The sequence below is a fragment of the Lactuca serriola genome, chromosome 4 (assembly GCF_051521515.1).
Source record: "Lactuca serriola cultivar US96UC23 chromosome 4, Lser_US96UC23_V15, whole genome shotgun sequence".
Classification (NCBI taxonomy): domain Eukaryota; kingdom Viridiplantae; phylum Streptophyta; class Magnoliopsida; order Asterales; family Asteraceae; genus Lactuca; species Lactuca serriola.
The window spans coordinates 113,152,874-113,177,262 of record NC_136411.1 but is presented as its reverse complement, the minus strand read 5'-3'; the positions used below and the strand labels follow the sequence as shown (position 1 = coordinate 113,177,262).

General features: G+C 32.1%; 1 protein-coding gene and 1 pseudogene across 1 annotated transcript; both read right to left on the bottom strand.

The window, feature by feature from the left end:
* Window positions 1-9,248: 9,248 nt before the first annotated feature.
* Window positions 9,249-10,195, bottom strand: LOC145100311 (universal stress protein PHOS32 pseudogene; annotated as a pseudogene).
* Window positions 10,196-17,859: 7,664 nt separating this feature from the next.
* LOC145102350 (uncharacterized) lies at window positions 17,860-24,177 on the bottom strand. The gene is made up of 5 exons (XM_079039738.1): window positions 23,951-24,177; window positions 21,057-21,307; window positions 19,915-20,857; window positions 19,499-19,645; window positions 17,860-18,657 (listed from the first exon to the last, which is right to left on the bottom strand). The coding sequence occupies exons 2-5, from the start codon at window positions 21,105-21,107 to the stop codon at window positions 18,116-18,118; spliced, it is 1,683 nt and encodes a 560-aa protein (XP_078895864.1). The 5' UTR covers window positions 21,108-21,307; window positions 23,951-24,177; the 3' UTR covers window positions 17,860-18,115.
* Window positions 24,178-24,389: the final 212 nt, after the last annotated feature.

Sequence of the window (24,389 nt, the reverse complement as noted above, 5' to 3'; positions counted from 1 at the left end):
CTGCTAAGGTGATGGAAGCCAGCGAATCAACCCTAGATCTAATTTTAAGAAGAATCAAGGCAAATTCAAGTCCATTCTTATTTATTATTTTAGTTGAACTATGTTTGAGTTGTTTTATTTAGTTTTTGATCTTAGTTTTACTGTAATCATGAGCTAAAACTATTATCTTCTGTCTAGGATAGATGACTTTATGATTATGGTATGATTTTATGGTTAAGATTAATTTTATTTGGTAATATTGTTTTCTTAAGCTGGTTAAAGAACCTTATATGTTAATAATAACTATTTTCTGTTAATAAATTAGTAATTAAGTTGTATGAACATCTCTTAATTGCTAATCTCATATGATTTATGTGAACACATAGTTATATGTCTAGGAATAACGAACGTGAAACTAGGGTTAACTAGAAAATGGGTAAGTTAATGTGTGAGCTTGTGTGACGAACCATCAACAAGGAGTTAATTGAATTAGCATATTTGATTAGCTTATTACAAGCTTTACTTAACCCGAATTAATAAACTAGGAAATCTATTAGTTTAATCACTTGATCACTGCTTGAATTGATATGTTTTCTATGGATTAGTAATAGCGAACGTGAGCCTAATCACACTTATCGGTAGCCAATGACAATTAATCCATTGCACTTGTCATAAAATCAACCATAAGAATAAATGATTCAAACCTAAACAGAAGTCTCTTCTATTATTGAATTTAATTGGTTTTTATTTGCTTAGCTCTTAGTTTCTTAGTTTAAGTTTTAGTTAATTGTTTAAGTTTCTAGTCTTGCAAAACTAGAGAAAACCCCCTTTCTATTACTTGTTTTTATTTAGATAATATTAACATTTATTTTAATTGTTTACCGTTCCCTGTGTTTGATACCCTACTTACCTGAACTAAACTGCTAATCGATAGGTACACTGCCTTTCGTGTGTTTGTCTTTGTGTTTAAGTTAGTAGGATTAAAACTAGTTGGTTTTACACACATCAGTTTCTAATTGTTTTCCCATTAATGCATGTTGTTTTACTTCATGGTTAGCAAGAAAAACTCCACTTTAAATCGAAGTTCATCTGTTACAGCTTTAGGATCAAAGATTTCTTTAGAAGGTGGATCCGGAAGAGATGGATCTGAAAGATCATAGTTTGGAGGAGGTGTGCTCACAATTCTCACAAGAACCAGTGGTCATCCAAACAAGTCACAAAGAGTTTGAGCAACATTTGATTCATGTTATTGTAGCTCATCAAAAAGTTAGAACAAAGTCAACTTATTGAGTGAACCATTACTTTGGAGACATGACTTAACATTACCCCAGCCTGATGAACTTTAGATTGTGCTAGATCGGAGTTCTCTTTATGCCATGAGCGGTCATGTTGTTCACCAGAATCCAATAATGATTTGTTGCAAAGGACATAGGTTCACTAGGAGAGGTTGTGAACGTGTCGTAGTAATTTACATTAGAGTTCGTCCTCTTTTCTTTGACATTTTCCGAACCCTCAAACAGATCATTGAGCGTATCCCATATCTCATTAGCAGATTTTGCACAACTTAATCTATTTAAAAAGAAATGGAGGGATACCAAAGACAAGTTCAGAAAAAGCAACATCATCTCCATGCATCTTTCTTTGTCTATCAATGTTGGAGGTGTAAGACGAACTTCTTCTTGACCCATGAGATTTGTAGCAACATCTCTAATAAAGTGACGAGCAGGAATATGAGGATCGTTAGTAACAGATACCTGAAGTTCAGCACCATTGTCCTTTCCTTTCAAGAATCTTTCCATTCTCATCTTCCAATGATCATATTCTTCGACAAACAATAATAGGGATCTCGTTGGGCAACCTTTATTGTTGGCGATTTGAACTAAATACATTGATTGATTTGGATTAGGAGCAGCCATTATTATGTTGTTCTGAGCACAAGTGGTATATAGAAGAACTTTTATCATGATACATAAATGATTAAGAAACCATGGTATTCTTAATCAATGATAATCTAATCTTATGGATTCAAAGGATAACCACTCAAGCGCTGATACCAAATGATAGAACAAAAGATATAGCGAGGATATTTTTGGACAAGATTTAATTACTTAAACCTTGAGTGAACTACAACAATGGAAGCTGATAACCGATTTCAGTCAAGTCTGGATAAAACCGATCAAGCCTTGAATGATGAAGAACAATAATCAAGTATTTAGTGCAAATAATTAAAATAAAGTAAAGAGAAGAAACAAAGAGAATAACGGAATGAGAGAATGACAGACGTGATTCTTGATTGATCAAAAGGCGCACACATTACATGGTTGATACTCCTATTTATACTACATAGGAGCATAAAGGACAATAGTAGACAATAAAGTAAAGTACAGACTGCAGATCAACCACCTGATATATGTTGCAATTAATCTTGTCTCCTACTGCTATTACAATGAGTAAGACAAATACTACAAGACAAAAAGTACAACTCTTCAATTCTTCAGTCATTCTCTCTACTTCGGAAGCACAACAGACTCTAAATCTTCAATACTTCGGATAGGCTTTAATCTCAGAAACTCAACAACTTCGGATAGCACAAAGGGTCATTTTTCTCTTATCAACACCGCTTCTTCGTTTTCTATAAAATGATATTTTTCATCCATTTACTTTTTAAAGTATCACTTTCACCCCTTCCATCTTCAACTTTGTAAGATTTTACTTTTATTATAAGTATATACAAAATGTAAACTTTCATTTTGTGAGAGAAAATTAGTGTTGCTAATAATACAACCAACTAATGCACAATTTACAAGTATGTCAATGTGTAAAGTGCAACTTTAATCCCTAAACTTTGTATAATATGTCACTTGTAACCCTTCTATTTTATAAAATGATATTTTTATCCCCCTACTTTTCAAAATATCACTTTGTCCCCCTCCACCTTCAACTTTGTAAAATGTCACTTTCACTCTTTTTCTATAAATTTGTATTTTTCATCCCTTTACTTTTTAAAATGTCACTTTTACCCCTTTCGCCTTCAACTTTGTAAGATGTCACTTTTACCATTTCGTTTACTAAACTTTTGTGTTTATCCCCCGTCTCCGAACTTTCCCTCCTCTATTTTGTATAATGTGCATTGTGTTACTTCTTTTTATAGTTATGCCCCCTATATTTTTATGGATTATTCAAAAACCATCCAACTTACATAAATAGTTCATATCTTCTCAACTTTTAATAAATCACCAAACGCTCATTTCTTTTAAACTTTTAGTGTTTTTGAAGTTGTGATACGTTATACTGATTTAATCAATGTTCATGTCTAATGCGCAAGAAAAACGCTTGTAAGAACTCGAGACAAAGCACATGCTCAAATACTAGTTTTATACAAATTTAAGATATAATATAGGTATATAAAATATTTATTTGAAGCATTTAAGACAAATTGGTTCAATTCTTTCCCCGTTTTATTCATTCCAAAAACCAAAACCATATCAAAATCTTTGGTTTTTGAAAAAGAAAAAACCAAACGTTGGTTTTTTGATTTATTTCGATTTTTTGGTTTTCGATTCAATTTTTGCTATCTATGATTGGGGTGGGGTATAAAAATATTTATTCAAAGTTTCGGTCATCTTAGTAGTTAACTCGGTAACGTTGGCCTCAAATCGAGACCCACTATTGGCATCGTATGAGTGATGGTCTCCACCATATTTGTTTGGAAAAAAAAAAGTAAAATAAGAAAATTAAAGATAGTCGCTCTTAAATCATGACAGGTTTTGGAGAGATTTTATTTTTGACAATTTCTTATAAACAAGATCACACATTTATATAAAGACATATTCTATCTTTGGTCATACAAGAAAACAACCATTTAATTAAGTGATTTATATTTAAATATACTTTCATGATATCTTTTTATTTAAGATATATATTACATGTCACAACTAGTTAATATGTTAGTTTTTTTTAGTGTTTTTTTATGTTGTTATGTTTCACAAGTCAAAAACTAACTTATAAATTAGCTTTTCAAAAAACTATTTTGAATAGTTTTTCAATGAGTTTATAAAAATTTTTAAAATTTCTTCTGGCTCTATTAATTATAAAATATATATATTCCCTAATTTATATTTAATGAAAATAATATCTTTAGAAATACAAAATCTTCAAAGTTGGTTATTGAATTTTCACTTTTTATGTTAAAGCTCTATTAATGCTTTAATAATTATATTATTTAGTTATTCCATATATATATATATATATATATATATATATATATATATATATATATATATATATATATATATATATATATATATATATATATATATATATATATATATATATATATATTGACGTTTTGACATTTTAAACAAATAAAATATTCAACAATGGATACATATGTTCACAAATTTATCTATATATTTATGAAGTGTCATAATAAAATAGCATTATGGTCCATCACGACTCTAGTAAACCCCATCTATTAAAGATCATTTGAAATACGAATTTATTAGATATTGTTTCATAATTTATTTTATAAAAAGTTGCATTATTAATTTATAATATGTGTTGATAAAAGATGTAATCTTAAAAGCTTAAAGAACATAATATGATATCATACCATATATGAGAGGATAAAACATATAAGGTTTGTTAGACTAAGTTAGTTTAGTTTACTACATTGTTTTATATCAGAGGGTAACTAATTGTATTTAGCTAATAGTATCTTTCAATATATATAGTTTAGTTTAAAAAACATAATATGATATCATACCATATATGAGAGGATAAAACATATAAGGTTTGTTAGACTAAGTTAGTTTAGTTTACTACATTGTTTTATATCAGAGGGTAACTAATTGTATTTAGCTAATAGTATCTTTCAATATATATATATATATATATATATATATATATATATATATATATATATATATATATATATATATATATATATAAAAGGATCGTGTAATCTTTTATGAATAACAAATAATACACGGTTTCATTTGGTATCAGAGCCAAGTAAACCTAAAACGCTATTACCAGCCATCGCTCACGTCTGCAGTCTTTGACACGGCCTAAACCCTAATCGCGGGTCCATCAAGAAGCTTCATGGCAACCATAGTTGCCTTCACTACACGAAAAACTCTCATAACTCTCACAAGTTTGCTTTTACCCTCTCACCCACGAATTATGGGTATTGGAAGGCTATGATCTAACCTTTTCTTATCTCCAACAATCTGTTTAGTTATGTTGACGGTACAATACTATGCCCAGAGCCCAAATTCGGCACAAGAGATGCATATACAGACAACCCTAGTTACCCTCGTTGGATCTCTAATGATGCTCATGTTCGTATGATCATTATCTCCACCATATCAGAATCTTCCTTCCAACACATTCAAGGTACTACCTCACGAGATCTCTGGTTACATTTAGAACGTGTTTATGCTCCAAACAACTCCTCCAAAGAGTACACATTGAAAAATCAGTTGCTAAAACTTGCCATGAAAGGCAATGAAACTCCTTTTACCTATCTTGCACGTGCACAAGAATATGCTAGTGCACTTGCCAACATTGGTGAGCATGTTAAAGACAAGGATCTGGTCCTTTTTGTTATATCCGGGCTACGTGAAGAATACAATGAACTCAAGTCCACCCTTCTAGCCCGTCACCCACCTATTACCTTCATCAAGTTGCATGCTTTGCTTAGTGATCATGACTACATGATCAATAAAAATCTTGTTGTTGTCCCTGCTTCACAGCCACATGTGTTTACTACCTCAATAGGAACACCATCACCCACCATCAGTAACCTTTAAAGCCAACTTCAATCTCTACATAATATGGCGTCCCAACTTGGCTTCCAACTTAACCCAATTGCTCTACAGAGTGCAACTCCTCAATCGTTTTATGCTTCACGACCCGCACACAACTATCGAGGCAATCGTCGAGGCAGCTCTCGTGGAAATAACTCACGTGGAAATTTCCAAAATCGATCATGTGATAACAACAAATCGAGCTCTTCTAGACAATTTTCTTGGGCCTCCACGCAAAACACTGTGTTTGGTCATTAAAATTGATGTGGCATTGGTTATCTACCATCTTAGTGTCCAAATAATCAAGGTGCTAGCAACCCTACAAGATCGAACCTACAAGCCAATTTCGTCACTTATGCTGATAACGTCTCCACTTCAAACACTACCTGGTTCCCTGATATAGGTGCAAACTCTCATACCACACCAGACTTGTCCAATCTTGGCACTTCTGATTTTTATCATGGTTTAGACTCTCTTGATGTTGGTGATGGTAATTCACTCCCTATTCTTCATATTGGATCTTCAAAAATTTACTCTTCCAATCGAACCTTTGATCTTTCTAATATCCTTCATGTTCCTGAAATTAAGAAAAATCTTTTATCTGTCCAACAAATTTGTAATGACAAAAATGTCTTATTTGAATTTCACTCTTATTTCTTTGTTGTGAAAGACGAACTTACTCGCACCACTCTTCTCACGGGACCAAGTAATAATGGTCTCTACTCTCTTTGTCTTCCAGTCTGAAGCCAATACCAAAGATCGCTCTCACAATAATTAAAGCTTCTTCAAGTGTCTGGCATCACAATTAAAGCCAATACCAAAGACTGCTCTCACAACAATTAAAGTTTCTAGTTTTTCGCTTCCTGTTTCCACAAAACAATGTTTAGATTTATGTTCTTCTTGTCAACTAGGAAAATCTTCCAAACTTTCATTACCTAGTTCATCTTTTCGATGTAATAACATTTTAGACTTAATTTATTGTGATGTTTGGGGTCCTACACCAACTTTATCTTTTGTTGGTTGTTGTTTCTTTATGCTTTGTGTTGATCATCACTCTCGTTATATGTGGTTTTACCCGTTACCACATAAATCTGATGTTTTTCAAACCTTCATCAATTTTGTTAAAATGCTTGAACGACAATTTAATTCTAAAGTCAAAAGTGTTCAAACTGATTGGGGAGGGGAATTTTGCAATCTCTCTTCGTATTTCTCATCCCTTGGAATCATTCATCGTCGGTCATGCCCTCATACTAACGAGCAAAATGGTTTTGTTGAAAGACGCCATCGTCATGTGGTTGAAACCGGTATCACACTTCTTGCTCATGCCAACCTTCCCCATCGTTTTTGGCAATTTGCATTTGAGACAACAGTATACCTTATAAATCGCCTACCATCCCGAACCTCATCAAACAGATCACCTTATCAACATATATTCAATCGAAAGCCAGACTACACTTTTCTTCAGGTTTTTGGTTGTGAGTGTTTTCCTCACCTACGCCCCCATAACAGACATAAAATGGATTTCCGCTCCAATCCTTGTACTTTTTTTTTGGTTATAGTCCATTTCACCATGGTTATCGATGTCTTGACACCTCCACGGATCGAATCTACATTGCTCGACATGTTCGATTCAATGAGAATGTCTTCCCGTTCAAAACACCAACTCTTACTACCCCTACACCTACCTCTACCTATGTTTCATCTTTTCCATGCTATATACCTAATACACCTTATTCGATTTCTACCACTACTATTGATGACATGCTACCAACCACACCCCTACCTCTCCTACCACCACTACTCCTGCATCATCTCTGCCACACACCCTAAACACTAGCTCTACCGAGTCTCCTTCACTTCCAATTGCCACGCCACCTCCTACTCCATGCCCTCGCCCCTAACCTATGCCCTAACCTCAAATCGACCACCCCTTACAGCCCCTCAGCCTATCATGCTACTGCTTCTATTACTGAACCCACATCTTTTTTGGTTGCTAGCAAGTCTCCAGAGTGGTTCAATGCCATGGCAGAGGAATAGACTGCTCTCACCACAAACGGCACTTGGACTTTTGTCCCTCCAGTTCCTCATGCAAACATTATAGATTGCAAATGGGTTTATAAACTTAAGCGAGATCCAGAGGGCAATATTTCTCGCTACAAAGCCCGACTTGTAGCCAAAGGTCTCAAACAACAGGCAGGTGTTCATTGCCATGAAACCTTCAGTCCTTTAATTAAAGCTACCACAATCCGAGTTGTCCTTTCTCTTGTTGTGACTAACAAATGGTCTCTTCGGCAATTAGATGTTCAGAATGCCTTTTTGCATGGTGATTTACAAGAAACTGTCTACATCCGGCAGCCACAAGGATTTGTTGATCCTTCTAAACCAGGTCATGTGTGTCTCCTTCACAAATCTTTATATGGCCTCAAGCAAGCTCCATGGGCTTGGTTTCAACGTTTGTCCGCTGCGTTGCATCGCTTTGGTTTTTTGGGTTCTCGCACATATACGTCCTTATTTATTTTGATGACAGGTCGAACTCTAATCTATATTCTTGTATACGTTGATGATATTATTATTACAGGTAATGATGATGCAATGATTACTCACGTCATTCATCAGTTGGGCTCCAATTTTGCCATTATGGACCTTGGTCACTTACATTTCTTCTTGGGCATTGAAGTTGTTTCTCGTGATTCTAATCTCATTCTATCACAAAGGAAGTATATTTTGGACATCCTTCATCGTTCGGGTCTCAAGGATTGCAAATCGGTGAGCTCTCCAATGACCACCTCTCAGGCCTTATCTCTTGATGACAGTCCTCTTCTGCCGGATCCGACTATCTAGAGACAATTGGTTGGAGCTCATCAGTACGCTAGTATTTCTCACCCTGATATTGCTTACGCTGTCAATAAAGTGTGTCAATTCGTGCATGCACCTACCGAAAACCATTCGTCTGCTGTCAAACGTATATTGCGTTATTTACACGGCACAACTAATTTTGGACTTCTTATTCGACACAATTCGGGATCCACTTTACAAGCTTTTACGAATGTTCATTGGCATCATTCTGCCCCTGATTCCCTTCGTGCCTTCTCGGATTCGAATTGGGCTGGTTGTCCTGATCGGCGTTCCACATGAGGATTTGCTATATATTTGGGTTCGAACTTGATCTCATGGACTGCAAGAAAACAACGTTTCTGTTCTTACGATCCAAGCTACAGGTCGTTCCCCGCTCTTAGCTTGTGGGGGAATGTTAGACTAAGTTAGTTTAGTTTAATACATTGTTTTATATAGACGGTGTTGTGACCAAGGCAATGCAAGGCCCGAGTCGGGCTCCCGTTACAACTCTAGTTACAAATACGTAAAATACAACATACACAATTTTCAGCTCAAGTATTATTTATCTTTTAACACCACATAAACCTGCGAATGACATAACAGATGAAAACATAAAACACCACTTAAATCTTCGTTTCAATCCAACATATTATTTCCTTATAATTTGGCCTCTTGATAATAAAACTTGTTGTTCTTTCCAAACAAAATACATTCCAAAATATATTCTTTTTCCTGAATCATCAATTGAAGCAAGGAGTAATATTGTAATACAGATAAATTCCCTTCACTATTGTCAATTTATGGAAATCCATACCTCAACTTAATTAGCTTCATGCACTCAACCTACTATGAAATATTACCCTTACTTATTACGTTCTTTTGCATCATGAAACATTGCATCTTTCTGAACCGCACCACCACCACCACCACCCCCACCACGACCACCACCATCCTTCTCATCAGAATACCTGACAACCACCACGGGGCAAACACAATGGCGTACACAATAATCACTAACACTTCCAAGCCCTCCATTTTCCGTCTGTTTTACAGCACCGAAACCTCTACTCCCCATGATCATGGCGCACAACCCCAACCTCTCTACCTCCAAACAAAGCCTCTCTTTTAAATCATGGTCCTTCACAATATGAATCTTGAAGGGAACATTGGCGTCCACCAATGGCTGCGACAGGTTTGTAGTTTTTGTGTTGGTGAATTTATCGAAATCTTCTTCAAGCTTCTTCTGTGATTCTTCCGAGTGAGATTCAGGGTCGGTTGCTTGGCCCCAGTCAGCCCCGTACAGGATGGAGGTGGGTCGTACATGGAGGAGGATGACAGCATCCCCTCGCCGGAGATAGTTCTGGACAGCCCATTGAACGGCGAAGGCACTTTCATCGCTTAAATCAACTGCAATTCCAATGCGGCGATGGGCACTGGAGGTGGGGGTTCCTACTGGTGGTGGGTAGCGTGGGGAAGATGGTGGATCTGCATGAATGGTGGAGACTGTAGGGATCGGACCTTTCATTGTTTTTTAATCGGAATGTATGGGTGATTTTGTTTTGTTTTTTTCTAAGTTGTTTTGGGTGACTTACAGATAAGAGAAAAAAGCAAAATTTTGAGGAAAGAGTGAAGCGATTTTTGTGTTGAAGGTGTCAATAACACCGAGGATGAAGGGCAAGCAAGATTTAATTAATGAACCCATGCATGAGGGTCCTTGAGCGTCGGATATATAAGATAGCAGATGATTATAAATTAATTAAATTTTTTATTAATATCTATTAAATAAATCATCTTTTCATGGCAAATTAAAAGACAATCTAGTTTTATTGTCCATGGTCAATAAACTTTATTTAATTCGTCTTAAGCAAAATAGTTTTATTTTTTGTTTTATTTAAGCCACTCCTTCCAATTTTCTATATTTCGACCGAAAATCTTGATTATGTGGCTTCCAGCTGGGTGACGTCAAATTCTATGCATCATCAATTTTTATAAACAAGTGACCCGGCTTATGTTTAGGCTCACCACACAAACACATTATATATATACATATATATATATATATATATATATATATATATATATATATATATAGAGAGAGAGAGAGAGAGAGAAAACAGAGAGAGAATGATTAGGTGTGCTTAACTTTGGTGGTGCCCACAATATACCATTTCATCTCAGGGCATCCACAACGCATTGAATTCCATAGAATTCAATGGATTGTCACATCATCATTTTACAATCCATATAACTCTATTATATTTTTCTCTACAATGCATTTAACTCTACAAAGTTTAATAAAATGTTACAAAAAGCAATTTATAGTAAATATTTAAAAATTAAAACTTTCATTTTTCCCGTTGAAGAGTTCAATATTCATTGAACTCTAAATCCATTGAATGCCAATGTGGCATCTCACAATGGTTGAGTTTCATCCATTGAATGACAAATGAATTCGTCATCTCATTCAACTCTCTCATTGAACTCACAATTGTGGATGCTCTCATCATCACAATGATATGAGGTGGTGTTCACATTCTGACAACCTTGCCACAAGTGTTCGTTGCTAGAACTCAGAAAGCCTTACACGTTGTTGTGAATTGTTGTAAAATGTTTATGATCTAATAACAACCAAGTTAAATGAATTGATACTAACAAGTGAATACAAAAACTAAATGGATCCTTATTGGCAAGCCTCATAATATTGGACAAAACGAATATAAATAAAGTAAACAATAAGTCATACGACGAAACAAACACATAATTTATGTAGTTCCCCTAGCTATATCAATATGATAGTGTATGCCGACACAAGAAGAAGAGAGTAGATGCTTGCTTCCTGCTACCTGGTTTTTATAAATTTTCTTAACTATCAAAAAAAAAGATAGTAGATCTTTATTCAAAAGGGAACCTGAAAAAAGCACAATCCTAGGCAACTACTGATACAGTCATAGAAAATTGCTCCGCAAACGGCCCAAAACCCCAGATAAGAAACCCTAGTGAGAGTCGGAATTATCGGATGCACTTCCCGCAATCCTAAACTGAAACGCAGTCGCCTCGATTCCAGTCGGTTGCATAACTTTGTAACATGATTCATAGCAAGAATCGTGAAATCCCACCACAAATGCATATGTCCCATGATAGGTTACATCTAGTGACGAGGATATAAATAATAACAACTTATTTTTACTTTTTTCAGATGCCTCAGTCACCCCTACCCCTTCCATGCTCATATATATATATATATATATATATATATATATATATATATATATATATATATATAGGGAAGAGTTATATGGAAAATAAACAATTAGGGTAACATATGTTGGAACCAATGAAAGCATGACAACACATCATTTTGGGATAACTACATAAATAACTTCCAAAGTAGATTGCTTATGAATAAAGAAATGGACACATGTCACTTGATCATTGGTTCCAGTATATGTTGCCCTAATTGTTCATTTTCCATTGAACCTACTTCTATATATATATATATATATATATATATATATATATATATATATATATATATATATATATATATATAGTAGGTGTGAGACCCATGTATTACATGGGTTTAATTAAAAAAAATAAATATGAAATTTTAACAATTTTAAAAGTTTGAATTTGTAAGAAAAATAAGAAAAATTTTGAATTATTAAAATTAATGAGACTTTAATGTATTGAATACATTACATATATAAACCCTTTGTAATAAATACTTTATATATATATATATATATATATATATATATATATATATATATATATATATATATATATATATATATATATATATATATATATATATATATATTACCTTATATATTTAGATGTGGAATTTTAATTTAATAAAATGAAAAATATAATAAAATGACAAGTGGAAAATAAAAAATTTAAAAATTCTAAAAAATATCATGTGTCCAAATGAAGGAGAAAAGGACATGTGGCAAAAAACTTTCATTTATTATAGTATATATATATATATATATATATATATATATATATATATATATATATATATATATATATATATATATATATATATATTAGCAATACTAATATTATTTTATTATATAACAATATTCCATTGTTTCAAAGCTCTACCATATACTTACGTTCAAAGAAAATAAAGTTTAACAATATGATGAAGGCATTTTCTTATACATTGCATGTTTTTTGAAGCTAAGTTTTTAGTACTAACATAAAAAGTAGCTGAGCTGAAAATTAAGAAACCTTTAAATTTTTTTGTAAAAAATAGCTAATAAGTTAGTTATAAGATATAAAATGAAATAAAAAAAAAACACTTTGAAGAACTTGCTTTTTATAATTAATTAATGGTGTATTTGAGAAATTTTAGAAAAATTATCAAAAACTAGTCTAAAAAGTTTTTTAAAAACTAATTTATAAGCTTCTTTTAGGTTGTCAAAAATGACTACTTAAAAAAAAACCTCAAAAAAAAAACACAAAATAAGTAATTAATTTTATAATATGATACATCAAGATGACACAGTGATCTGTTTTCTCTAGTTTTATTTATTATTGCCATGAAAGGACTTCAGTGGTTCTTAAAGAAGCTATTTCAAGAAATGAGTTTCATGGGGGTCGAAGATTAGAACTTACAAGTTTGAGATATCGCGTTCCTTTTATATCGGTGGTGCCATGTTACTTTTTGCATGGTCTCTTGAAAAATGAGAGGGTATGGTTCTGAGCGACTCTGGTATCATTGATTATTTTTCTACCTTTTATTTACCTTGGTTTGTCGGTTGGGCCGAAAAATATGAATCAACTAGAAGGTTGGAAGGTTGTCTGAGATATATTTACTAGCAAGCTTTCTAATTGGAAGACTAAGATATTATAAATTCAAGGTAGACTTACTCTTCTAAAGTGGGTTTTGTAAAGTTTTTGTATTTATTACATGTCAATGTTTAAAGTCCTAAACACACTTTTAAAACCAAGGGAGTCATTGAGAAATGATTCTTTTGGGGTGGAGATTTTAAAGCATAGTTACAGGCTCGCCCTGACATTTTAGAGGCCATGTGTGAAAATCAAAGTGAGGCCCTATGAAAATTTTCTTGTAAACTATTATTAAGTAAATTTGTTACCTTAAAATTCAAAACTCAAAGTTGCTAACAAGGATCTCGTAAATTCACTACCACAAAATCATATTTTCACTCATTGGATGTTCCAATTTTTGGGATCATAGATGTCCACTCATTGGATGTTCTAATTTTTGGGATCATAGATGTTCCAATTTTTGGGATCTTAGATGGACGGGGGGCTATGTCTTCATCTACATAAGGCATATCTTTTGGAACTTACAGTTCAACTTCTTCTTGTCTAGGTTATTCCACAACATCAAGAACTTATTTTCTAGATTTCACCATAGCTTTATGAACCTCAACCATGTTTTCCGACACATGAAATTCAACTTTTTCTTCTCTATGTTCTTACAAAACTGATTCTTTCAACATTTGTTTGACGGCAAATCGATTGATAGATCCTCTTTGACTATAAATAAATTGTTCTTCGTTTTGTTTTCTTTATGTTTGGAACAACCAAATTCAAAATTTATGGTTTAAGGCATTTTTTACCCAAAAAAACCAATGTTAATAACTTAACTATATATATATATATATATATATATATATATATATATATATATATATATATATATATATATATTGTAATTCTTATCAAATATAATGTTTAAAATAGATATAGCATCAAACAAATTCTTATTTCTAACGACTCAACGAGATATCAAGATTCAAGACAACAAAATGATAGTTCCAAAAAGAAAGACGCTCAACTTCTAGTTACTGCGCCTACTTGGGCGATAACCTAATAGCGTGGTCCTCCAAGCCTCAACCAACACGCCCCTGATCTAGTGCTGAAGCAAAATACTGGGGAGTTGCAAATGTCGTTTCCGAAACATTTTGGATCCGAAATTTGATGTTGGAGCTTCGTGTCCCTCCAACAACAGACACGCCAGTCTACTGTGACTAACTTTAGCACAGTTTACTTATCATGCAACCCGGTTCAACATCAACGTACCAAGCACATCGAGTTCGACATTCATTTCATTCGGGAAAAGGTCACTTGGGGTCAAGTCCATATTCCACATTACCTCTCGCTATCAAATTGCGAACATCTTCACAAAGGGTCTACATTTCATTCTCTTCGACGATTTCAAGAACAATCTCAACGTTTGTCATCCACCCGATTCGATTGCGGTCGTATATTGGGCAAAGATATCCTTCCGCATGTTGAGGAAGTATTGATATAGTTGATTGGCTTTATATTTATTGTAGACAACGATAGGATATTGTATAAATACGAATTGTAAATCATTGGAATGAGATATAGGAAATATACCAATTACCATGTTCTATAATAAATTAGTATAAGAATTATTAATTTAAAGTTACTAACAAGAATATATTTATTTTAATTATATATATATATATATATATATATATATATATATATATATATATATATATATATATATAGGGTTAGGTTCATTTGAGACCACCTATATTTTGTGAGACCGTGAGACGCATTTTTTTATTTTTTTTTATTTTCTTAATTTTTTTAGTTAATTCAAGTTCCAAAAATAATATTTAAAAAAAAAGAATTTTTGGATTTTTCCATTTATTTTGCATTTTAAAATTATTTTTTAGAATATGTACAGTGTAATATTCTATTAGAATATTTCACGTATTTTTCAAAAAAAAATGGAATTTATTTTTATTTATTTTTAGTTAATTCAAGTTCCGAAAATAATATTTAAAAAAAGAATTTTTAGATTTTTCCATTTATTCTGCATTTTAAAATTATTTTTTATAATATGTCAATGTAATATTCTATTAGAATATTTCACGTATTTTAAAAAAAATGGAATTTATTTTTATTTTTTTAGTTAATTCATGTTCCGAAAATAATATTTTAAAATTTTTTTTTAGATTTTTCCATTTATTTTGTATTTTAAAATTATTTTTTAGAATATGTCAGTGTAATATTCTATTAGAATATTTCACGTATTTTTCAAAAAAAACAGAATTTTTTTTTATTTTTTTTAGTTAATTCAAGTTCCGAAAATAATATTAATTTTTTTTTTTGGATTTTTCCATTTATTTTGCATTTTAAAATTATTTTTAGATATGGTCTCACGGTCTTACAAAATTAGAATGGTCTCAAATGAACCTGAACCTATAATTATATATATATATATATATATATATATATATATATATATATATATATATATATAGAGAGAGAGAGAGAGAGAGAGAGAGAGAGGTGGGTTCAATTGAGAAAATAAAAAAGGTTGAGAATTGGGGAATCATTCTCAGCCACTCATTTATATAAGCACAGAAAGACACGGTGGCAAACTTGTAAATATGTTAATAACCTTCAATGTCAAATACGTAACTATAGAGATTTCGATAACAGTTCGTTCATCCTCAAAATTTCTCCTCCAACCTTTAACAATCATCCAAATTTCTTCAACTAAACCATCATCAATGTCATCCAGTGTTAATCAATCATCAATATTCGTAGATGGGAGGTTCGTCGTTCAAGACAAATTTGCAATCCAAATTCATCAATTTCATCGATTTGTTAAAGTTTGGAACTGGAATTTCCCAGATTCGCAAACGAAATCAGTTGGAATCGGAATTTCTTCGCTGTTCATGAAATTGGAATCGAAGTTCTTGACTCGCAGTCACGGTCGACATTGAAGGACTCATAATCGATACTCACAGGTTCCCAATCTGATTTTCGGAAATCAAAATCAAAATAAGAAATCGATCAGACATAGGTGTCGCATCTGAAGTTGAAATCGGAAGTATATGATGATTTGGAATTGATAACTTGATGTTTTTAACATTTTTAAAATAGTTAACTTGTATGCACTCCAACTGTTTTGATGAAATGCATAAACTAAATTACCACGTTATATTCATATATGAATTTGTTTTCTCACTTGAATCAGTATATAATTATTAAAACAAAAAAACGAATATGCAAGTCTAGATGTTATTCATATATGAATAATATATAAAAATTATATATATTTGTGAAAACACATTGTAATATTCATATGTGAATATATTGTGTAATATTCATAGGTGAATATATCATCTAATATTCACAAGTGAATATACTATGTATTATTCACATGTGATATACCATGTAATACTATGTAATATTCAGATATGAAAATATTATCTAATATTCATAAGTGAATATACCATATAATATTCACAAGTGAATATACTATGTAATATTCATAAGTAAATGAATCGTCTAATATTTAAATATGAATATACTATGTTTAGTATATGCTATATTCGTATATGAATGATACTTAAAATGTAAAAAGAAAAATTAATCATAGTTTTTATTCATAAGTGAATAACGAATGTACTGTAGAAAAAATTTGATTCATTTTTATTCACATATGAATAACGATAGCTGAAAATATAAAAAAATAAATTTTTTATTTTATTTTAAAACTATATCAATATGGATGTCTATTTGTAGAGAATAAAAAAATCATGAATTTTGGTATATTTAAAATAATTTTTCGATAAAATTAGCTTCTTAAAAATTAAAAAAACGAAAAAAACTATGTTTTTGTATATATTAAGGTAATGATTAGTATAGTTTAAAGAAATATGTTTTGTTGGAAAACACATGTCTATTTTTTTCCTATTTCCGTTGGTACAACGAAGGCTTTTGCGGCAAAAATAAATGAGTGGCTGAGAATGATTCCCCCATTCTCAACCTTTTTTTCTCAATTGAACTCTCCCATATATATATATATATATATATATATATATATATATATATATATATATATATATATATATATATATATATATATATATATATATATATATATATATATATATATAATGGTCTAATAATTTAATAAAATTGTGTTGTTCACAAAAATATAATAAAAGTACAAATAACTGCTTTCTATTAAACACCAAAAAAACAAAATTCCGACATGTAAATTTATAAAGTGATTTATCATTGGACTTGCAAGCAACTAATTTTTACGTGGTTATCTATACATTTAATGAAACAATTTTTTATAGAAAATATATACATTCAAATTTGTGATTTTCGTTTGTTTAGTTTTCTATGCGAAACGCCGAAAAGTAAAAAATATGTTCTAGAGCAAATAAGACTTTAAAATACTATCGTAGCTACAAAATTTATATAATAGAAAACTAATATGATTATTATAACAATGGGTTTCGCGACTGGCATTTCCGGTTATGGACAAAAATATAGCAATAGAATTATAACAATTGTTATTTGCACTATATACAAAGTAAAATATTTACATGTGTTTCTTCCATATCTCCTAAATCCCAACAATCTCAATATCCATCGCATGGATATCGGTATGATTCTCAATCCAATACATGTCATGTGTGTTGTCTTGTCATGTCATATCATGTATCAGCCTAAACTGCTCTAAGTAAAACTCCTTCGCTTCGTGTTCTTCGAATGACATTCTTTGACCCAACGGTCAAACGTTTATTACTCAAATCATGAAAATTATGCCTTACATTCCCCGTCTTCATCCCACTCGGTGGCAAACGAACATGTCGGCAATGAGAACTCGCGTTTTGACTTTTCCGGCAATGAGTTGACTTCCGCATCCCACGGTCAAACGGGCCAAGTTGGCTAGCCCGGTTGACCGGATCTTTTAATGAGCCCGGTTTAATTGACTGTCGATTGTAATAAGCTAAATGTGGGAGGAGACCGGTTAGATACTTTTTGAGGTGTTCATCGCCTACATTTTTTTGGGCCGGGTTACCCTCAAGCCCGATGGCTTGTAATGAGTTATAATTAGCTGCGAGCTGGCCTAGGCTCTTTGTGGTGGACAACTTGTTGAAACGAAGATCCAAGACTTTTAGTTTTAAAAGACGGTGGAGACCCTCAACCTCGCTTATTTTGTTTCCGGCTAAGTATAGTTCTTTTAATGATGAACAAGCTGCTAGACCTTTCAAATGATTGAGAACTCAATGTTGTTATGTTATTTGTGAAAAGAAATGGCTAAATGCAAGAAATAGCAATGAAATTTTATTTATTTGTGTATTGTAGCATCCTACTTTCTTCTTTATATTATTAAGTTGTTTGTAAAAGAAATGCTAAATGCAAGAAATAGTAATTCTATTTTATTTAGTTATGTATTATAGCATCCTACTTTCATTTCTTTTGCTTACCGTTTTGTGCTTATTATTATTTTCTTACTCATGCATTGTACTTTGAAAAATCTACCAATTATAGCATTGTACTTTCAATTTTTTTCTCATTAGGACTATACTTTGAAAAAGCTACCCAATTATCACAATAAAAATACAAATTGCTTTGTATATTTGATGTAATGCTATAATCGAGCAGAAAGTTCAAATGACAATGTCGTAATTGAAAAAACTGAAAGTAGAATGCTATAAACAAATCAATGTAAATACGTTTCTATTGGTATTTCTTGCATCCAACCTTTAAAATGGAAAACATAGTTACTCTAGTAACTAGCAAATTACAATAAATAGAAACTACTTATACTCCACGTAAATTTGGTCGCTAGACTTTGAAAGTCCTTTACTTGAAGCACTACACTTTTCCAATATAATTATTTTGAAAAACGTGGTTTTAACGGTTTTCAAAAATTTGATGGTTTCATTAGTCCGATAACCAAACTACTAATGAAATAAAGGTTTGTTGTTATTCATTATTATTTTCTTATTATAGCATCCTACTTTAACTTTTTTCTATTACAACATTTTACTTAGAAAATTTTAAATAACTAAAATCTACAAATTTACACAAAGAACACGTACCATGTCCTATTCGAAGTATACGGTTGTAACTCAGATCAAGTGCACGGATTCGAGTAAGTTCCCGTAGCCCTTCAATAACAGAAATATTGTTTTTTGATAAGTTAAGAATATGGAGTCCCTTTGGAAGAATGCCTGCCGTGATCCTAACTGTTAAAATTAATAACATCATCAATCAAAAAAAAATTGTAAGAAAAAATGTCGTACTTTCATTTATTTGATTGTTATACCATCATACTTTCATTTCTTCCTCTTACAACATTGCATTTTAAAAAATCTACCAAATTATCGCAACGTCATCCATAAACAACGCAAAATCGAAAGAAATGAAAGTACGATAATAAACAAACAAATAAAACTACATTCCTATTTCTTTCATTTAGCCATTAAAAAAATAACCAAAAACAAGAAGTTCAAACCTATGGTGTTTCCCGATAAATTAAGCTCCTTCATGCTCGAATACGCGCTCAAAAACGGTATTGTAACCAAACCATGGTTAGCCAAATGAGCAGTTGATGATGAACCACTCAATGAAGAAATATAACTTTTTGCAGCATCCATTCCCCGAACCCCTTTCGTCCCTGTTCTCGAAGTGGCTGAACAATCCAAAATAGCGGTTCGAGCGTTTTTCCCATGGTCATCAAGATTCACAGGCTTGTTGACTTCATTGACCGGAGTATAATGAAGATCCATAACCCATTTCTCAATCCGTTTAACTTTAAAATCCTTATTCGCCAATCGATCCCAACTGCGACCCGTATAATCTTCTTGAATTTTTTTCTCTTTTCCCGATTCATCAACCCCCGGGACTATCCAATCTTTAGCGGACCCCACATGGTTACATGAATCCGAACTATCATCCGTAGTGTTTTTTTCAGCTTCGACTCTTTCTAAGGCTTTTAAGTCATCCGTAGATTGAGATTGATCGACCAATTTAGACAACGAACTGTCAAGAAATGGTAACGAGCTCGATTTGACCAACGACGAAGGAGAATCTCGGTAAAATCTCAACTCGTTTTCCAAGATTTCTTCATGGGATTGTTGGTATCCGGAAGATACCGATTCTTGATTAACGAGATTAGAACTTACTTGAAGTGAATTGGATTTTTGGTTTTCGGGATCTTTATCATCTTTATCTGTGAATTCAATTATGGATTCGGTATTGTGGGAGCTTGTGTACTCGGAATCCATGGGGTATTCATCTGCAGATGTTCTTCCATCGTAGTCTATGAGGTCACTCCCGAGGGACACGCTTTTTCTTATGTGTCCTGTTGTTTCGGTTATTTTTTCGGTTTCCATGTTTAGGGTTTTAACTTGTTCCAAAGATTTATGAATTGCTCCGTTAGATATGTAAACGATTTTCTGTATGCAATAAGATATAGAATTAATAGGGACATTGGGTGTTCTCTTTTCTTGAATATATTTTAAACGTTATTTGAAAGGACGATACTTATATATGGGTGTGAAAAAAAACATGATCTTAGCTAATTTTACATGCATCTCAACAATTCTTACAAAACAATCAAAATATGGTTACTTTTAATCAATTTTGTTCACGCACCTTTGACTTGTGATAGAGAATGGCAGAATAGATGCACAAGAATCTAACCATCTTGGTCAAACCCGACCCGAATTGACTCACATGTTTTTCTACTAGCTTTAGCCGTAGTTAAAGGAAAGTCCAACTAAAACACTACAAAGTTTCCAGATATATGATGATCTTGATCTACACAAAGTAGAGTCGCTCCATTTTTATCACCCCACATCCAGGCTGAAAAAAACGATTCTGGCTACTATCAGCTTGATATGTGCCTAATGGATAGTCAAAAAAAAAAAAAAAAAAAAAAAAACAAATTAATGAACTAAACTGGGTACAAAGGGAATTATTTTACAAGTATTATTAAGATATATTAAATGTCAGAAAAATCGTAATAGGCCGTTTATTGATATTCTATGGGTCAAAAGACATGTGATCATGGTTATATTTTGGTAAGCAGTTTGATACTTCATTTCAATAATGAGCATTATGGTTGTTATTTTTAGGAAGAGAACCATGAGTCCATGAGCAAGCCCAAAATACACCCTATTGGCCATGTTTCAGGTGAGTTTGAGTTATCGTGAAAACTAGGTACACACAAAAATAATACGGTGTTGTTTTAATAGCAATTGATAAACATCATTTGAAAAGGTTTTGTTTATTTAGGGTTTGTTTGTTATGATGAAATGAAATCACAAATAAATGGAATGAACAGCGTAATAAAATGAGTAAGGTAATGAAATGGATCGTTACATTCCATTATCATGTTTGGTTGACTCGAATGAATGGAATGAGTCAGTCAGATATGTTGTTTGTTATGCATGATTAGTTAATTAGATTTATAAAGTAGATTAAATTGATAGGATCGTTTCTTATGGTTGGCTACTTACTTTTTGATGACTTGTGTATTGATATAAAAAATCATTTAAAGTTGTTATTTTTCTAGAATAAGGTGTTACAACAAAAATACTAAAAGGAACAAAATACTTTCCCCATTTTATCGATCTAGCAATTGCAGAAGTAGCAACATCCTATACATTTTTTACCAACATAGGCAATATACTTTACCCCTATCAACAATCTACTTATATTTTTACCCATAATAACGACATACTTATCTTTTTACTGATAATAGAAACGTACTTACATTTCTTGATACCTAATAGCAACATATCTACATTTTTTTACCAATAATATGTAACAAAGAGTATATTGCTCATATTGGTAGTGAATTGTAAATATGTTGCTATTAAAGGTAAAAATGTGTAAAAAATAAAGTGCATTGTTGTTATTGGTAAAGAAAGATATTTGCATTGCCACTATGGCTAAAACAATCTAAGTAAGTTTTTTGGAAGGAAAAACAATATAAGTATGTCGATATTATAGTAAACATTTGCCCAAATTGGTAGCAAAAGTTAAATACGTCGCTGTTCCTCGCAATTTGCCCAAATAAAAATATAATAAAAAACCTAAAAAATTCATGATTAAAAATTTAATGAACGTATTCCGCTTAATCATATGTATCTTTCAAAATCGACAAAGTAGTAAATTATTATGAACCAAAATGACACTTATTCTATTTTGCAACAACTACTAATATATGAAGAGATTCCTTAACCAATTCTAGCATCTCCTTGATTTATTAAAGGACTTCTAAGAAATTATTTGACTACTTTAATGAAGTGAAAACATAAAAAAAAAAAGGTGTTGTTTGACTCATTTCCTTTTGGTTTAATGGATTTAATGAAACCGTACTTAAGTTGTATATGAGTTTTTATTTTTGACTTCGCGTAGAAAGAACAACTTAACAGAGAAAATCATAAATGAGTCTTTCTCCATCAAATCCTAACTTTTTACAAATTTTCCTTTTTTTTACTTTTTTTCCTTCTATACATTTTCTAAATATTTTTTAAACAGTGAAAACACTTAATAGGAGAAAAAAAAAGTTTGTCACTAGGTCTGACTTGGATCGATTCGGCTAAACTGATGTCCTTATGCTAATGGATCATGAAATAGCCTCATGACCAACTAAATCTTAATAAATGGATCATGATCCGATAGACCTATATGGGCCAACCCATTGGGTTACTCATTGATTCAATGAATCAAGTTTTTTTTTTTTATCATTTGGATCACATAAATGGATAGATTCAACTACATCAAGACCCACCCCCAATTAGGCATGCACAAAAAAAACGGTTCAAGATCCGAACCGGTCAAAAAACCGGTAAACCGGTTTACGTTGAACCGGTCCACAGTGAACCGAATCACCGGTTTACACACGTTCGAGATTTTATTCGTTGAAACTGGTTTATATCATGTGAACCGGTTTGGAACCAGTATGGAACCGAACCGAACCGGTTTAGAACCGATTGAACCGGTGTAACCGGTTTAGATAGATTCGACTAATTTTTTGAGTGAACCGGTTTGAGGCTGAACCGGTTTTGCTTGGCTATGGGGTGAACCGAACCGGTTCGGTTTGAAAAATGAACCGGTTTGTGCATGCCTACCCCCAATGACACCTACGAATTACATCGTTGTAGAATATATATGCGTATTAACTTGTTTATATCTTCCTCATATCCTTAATTGTAATAATTTAATTAAGTCGTTAGTGGCAAACAATGAAACCTAATGCCTATGTAACAGCTTAACAGAGAACTTTCATAACACTCGCCAATGAATGAATCAAAACCTATTATATCAACGCAAGATATATAAATTCTCAATCAAAATTAAAGTTTTAGGGTTGAATCAAACAAACATATGAACAGACAATCTATTCATCAGAACATATCGAATTTCAAAGAAACCCCAGCAAATGTTAACACATTAAAACATAGAATTATGAAACCAATGAACTTTAAAAACAGGCAAAAGAATTTGAAGAAACCCATTTAATGTGTTGGAAATCTAACCTCTTTACACCCAGACTTGTAAAACTTCAAGATTTTATCTCTTTTTTTTTTTTTTCTTCTGAAATTACCTTTTTATTCTTCAGATAAGAGATTGAAAAGGGGAAAACGGAGGTTGCAAAACAGCACTAATTTCGGTAGTTCTTTTCAATGCGGGTAAATTTGGGGAAGGGACAAGAACAATATTGCTATGAAACAATGGTGAAATTGAGGAGTTGGTTTGCAACAATGTTAACCCTTGAAGCGAATTCCAAAATGCTTGGCTGGGGATTAATAGAAAAAACTAACGTTATTAATTGTTTGTTACTTTGTTATGTTGGAGTATTACTGTATTGCTTGTCTTTTAAGCCAAGGGAAATTAACTAAAATTAACCGATATAAATGAGTATTAGTAAAAATAATTATTTTTTAATACAATTTACATAATAATAACCACCAAGTG

Bases quoted from the DNA above. Each gene is read 5' to 3' on its own strand.
- LOC145102350 (XM_079039738.1), bottom strand. From the start codon at position 21,107: ATGGTTAGATTCTTGTGCATCTATTCTGCCATTCTCTATCACAAGTCA. The intron at 20,858-21,056 runs GTGCGTGAACAA...TATTGCATACAG, and splicing joins TTCTCTATCACAAGTCAAAG to AAAATCGTTTACATATCTAA. The intron at 19,646-19,914 runs GTTTGAACTTCT...TAATTTTAACAG, and splicing joins TTTATCGGGAAACACCATAG to TTAGGATCACGGCAGGCATT.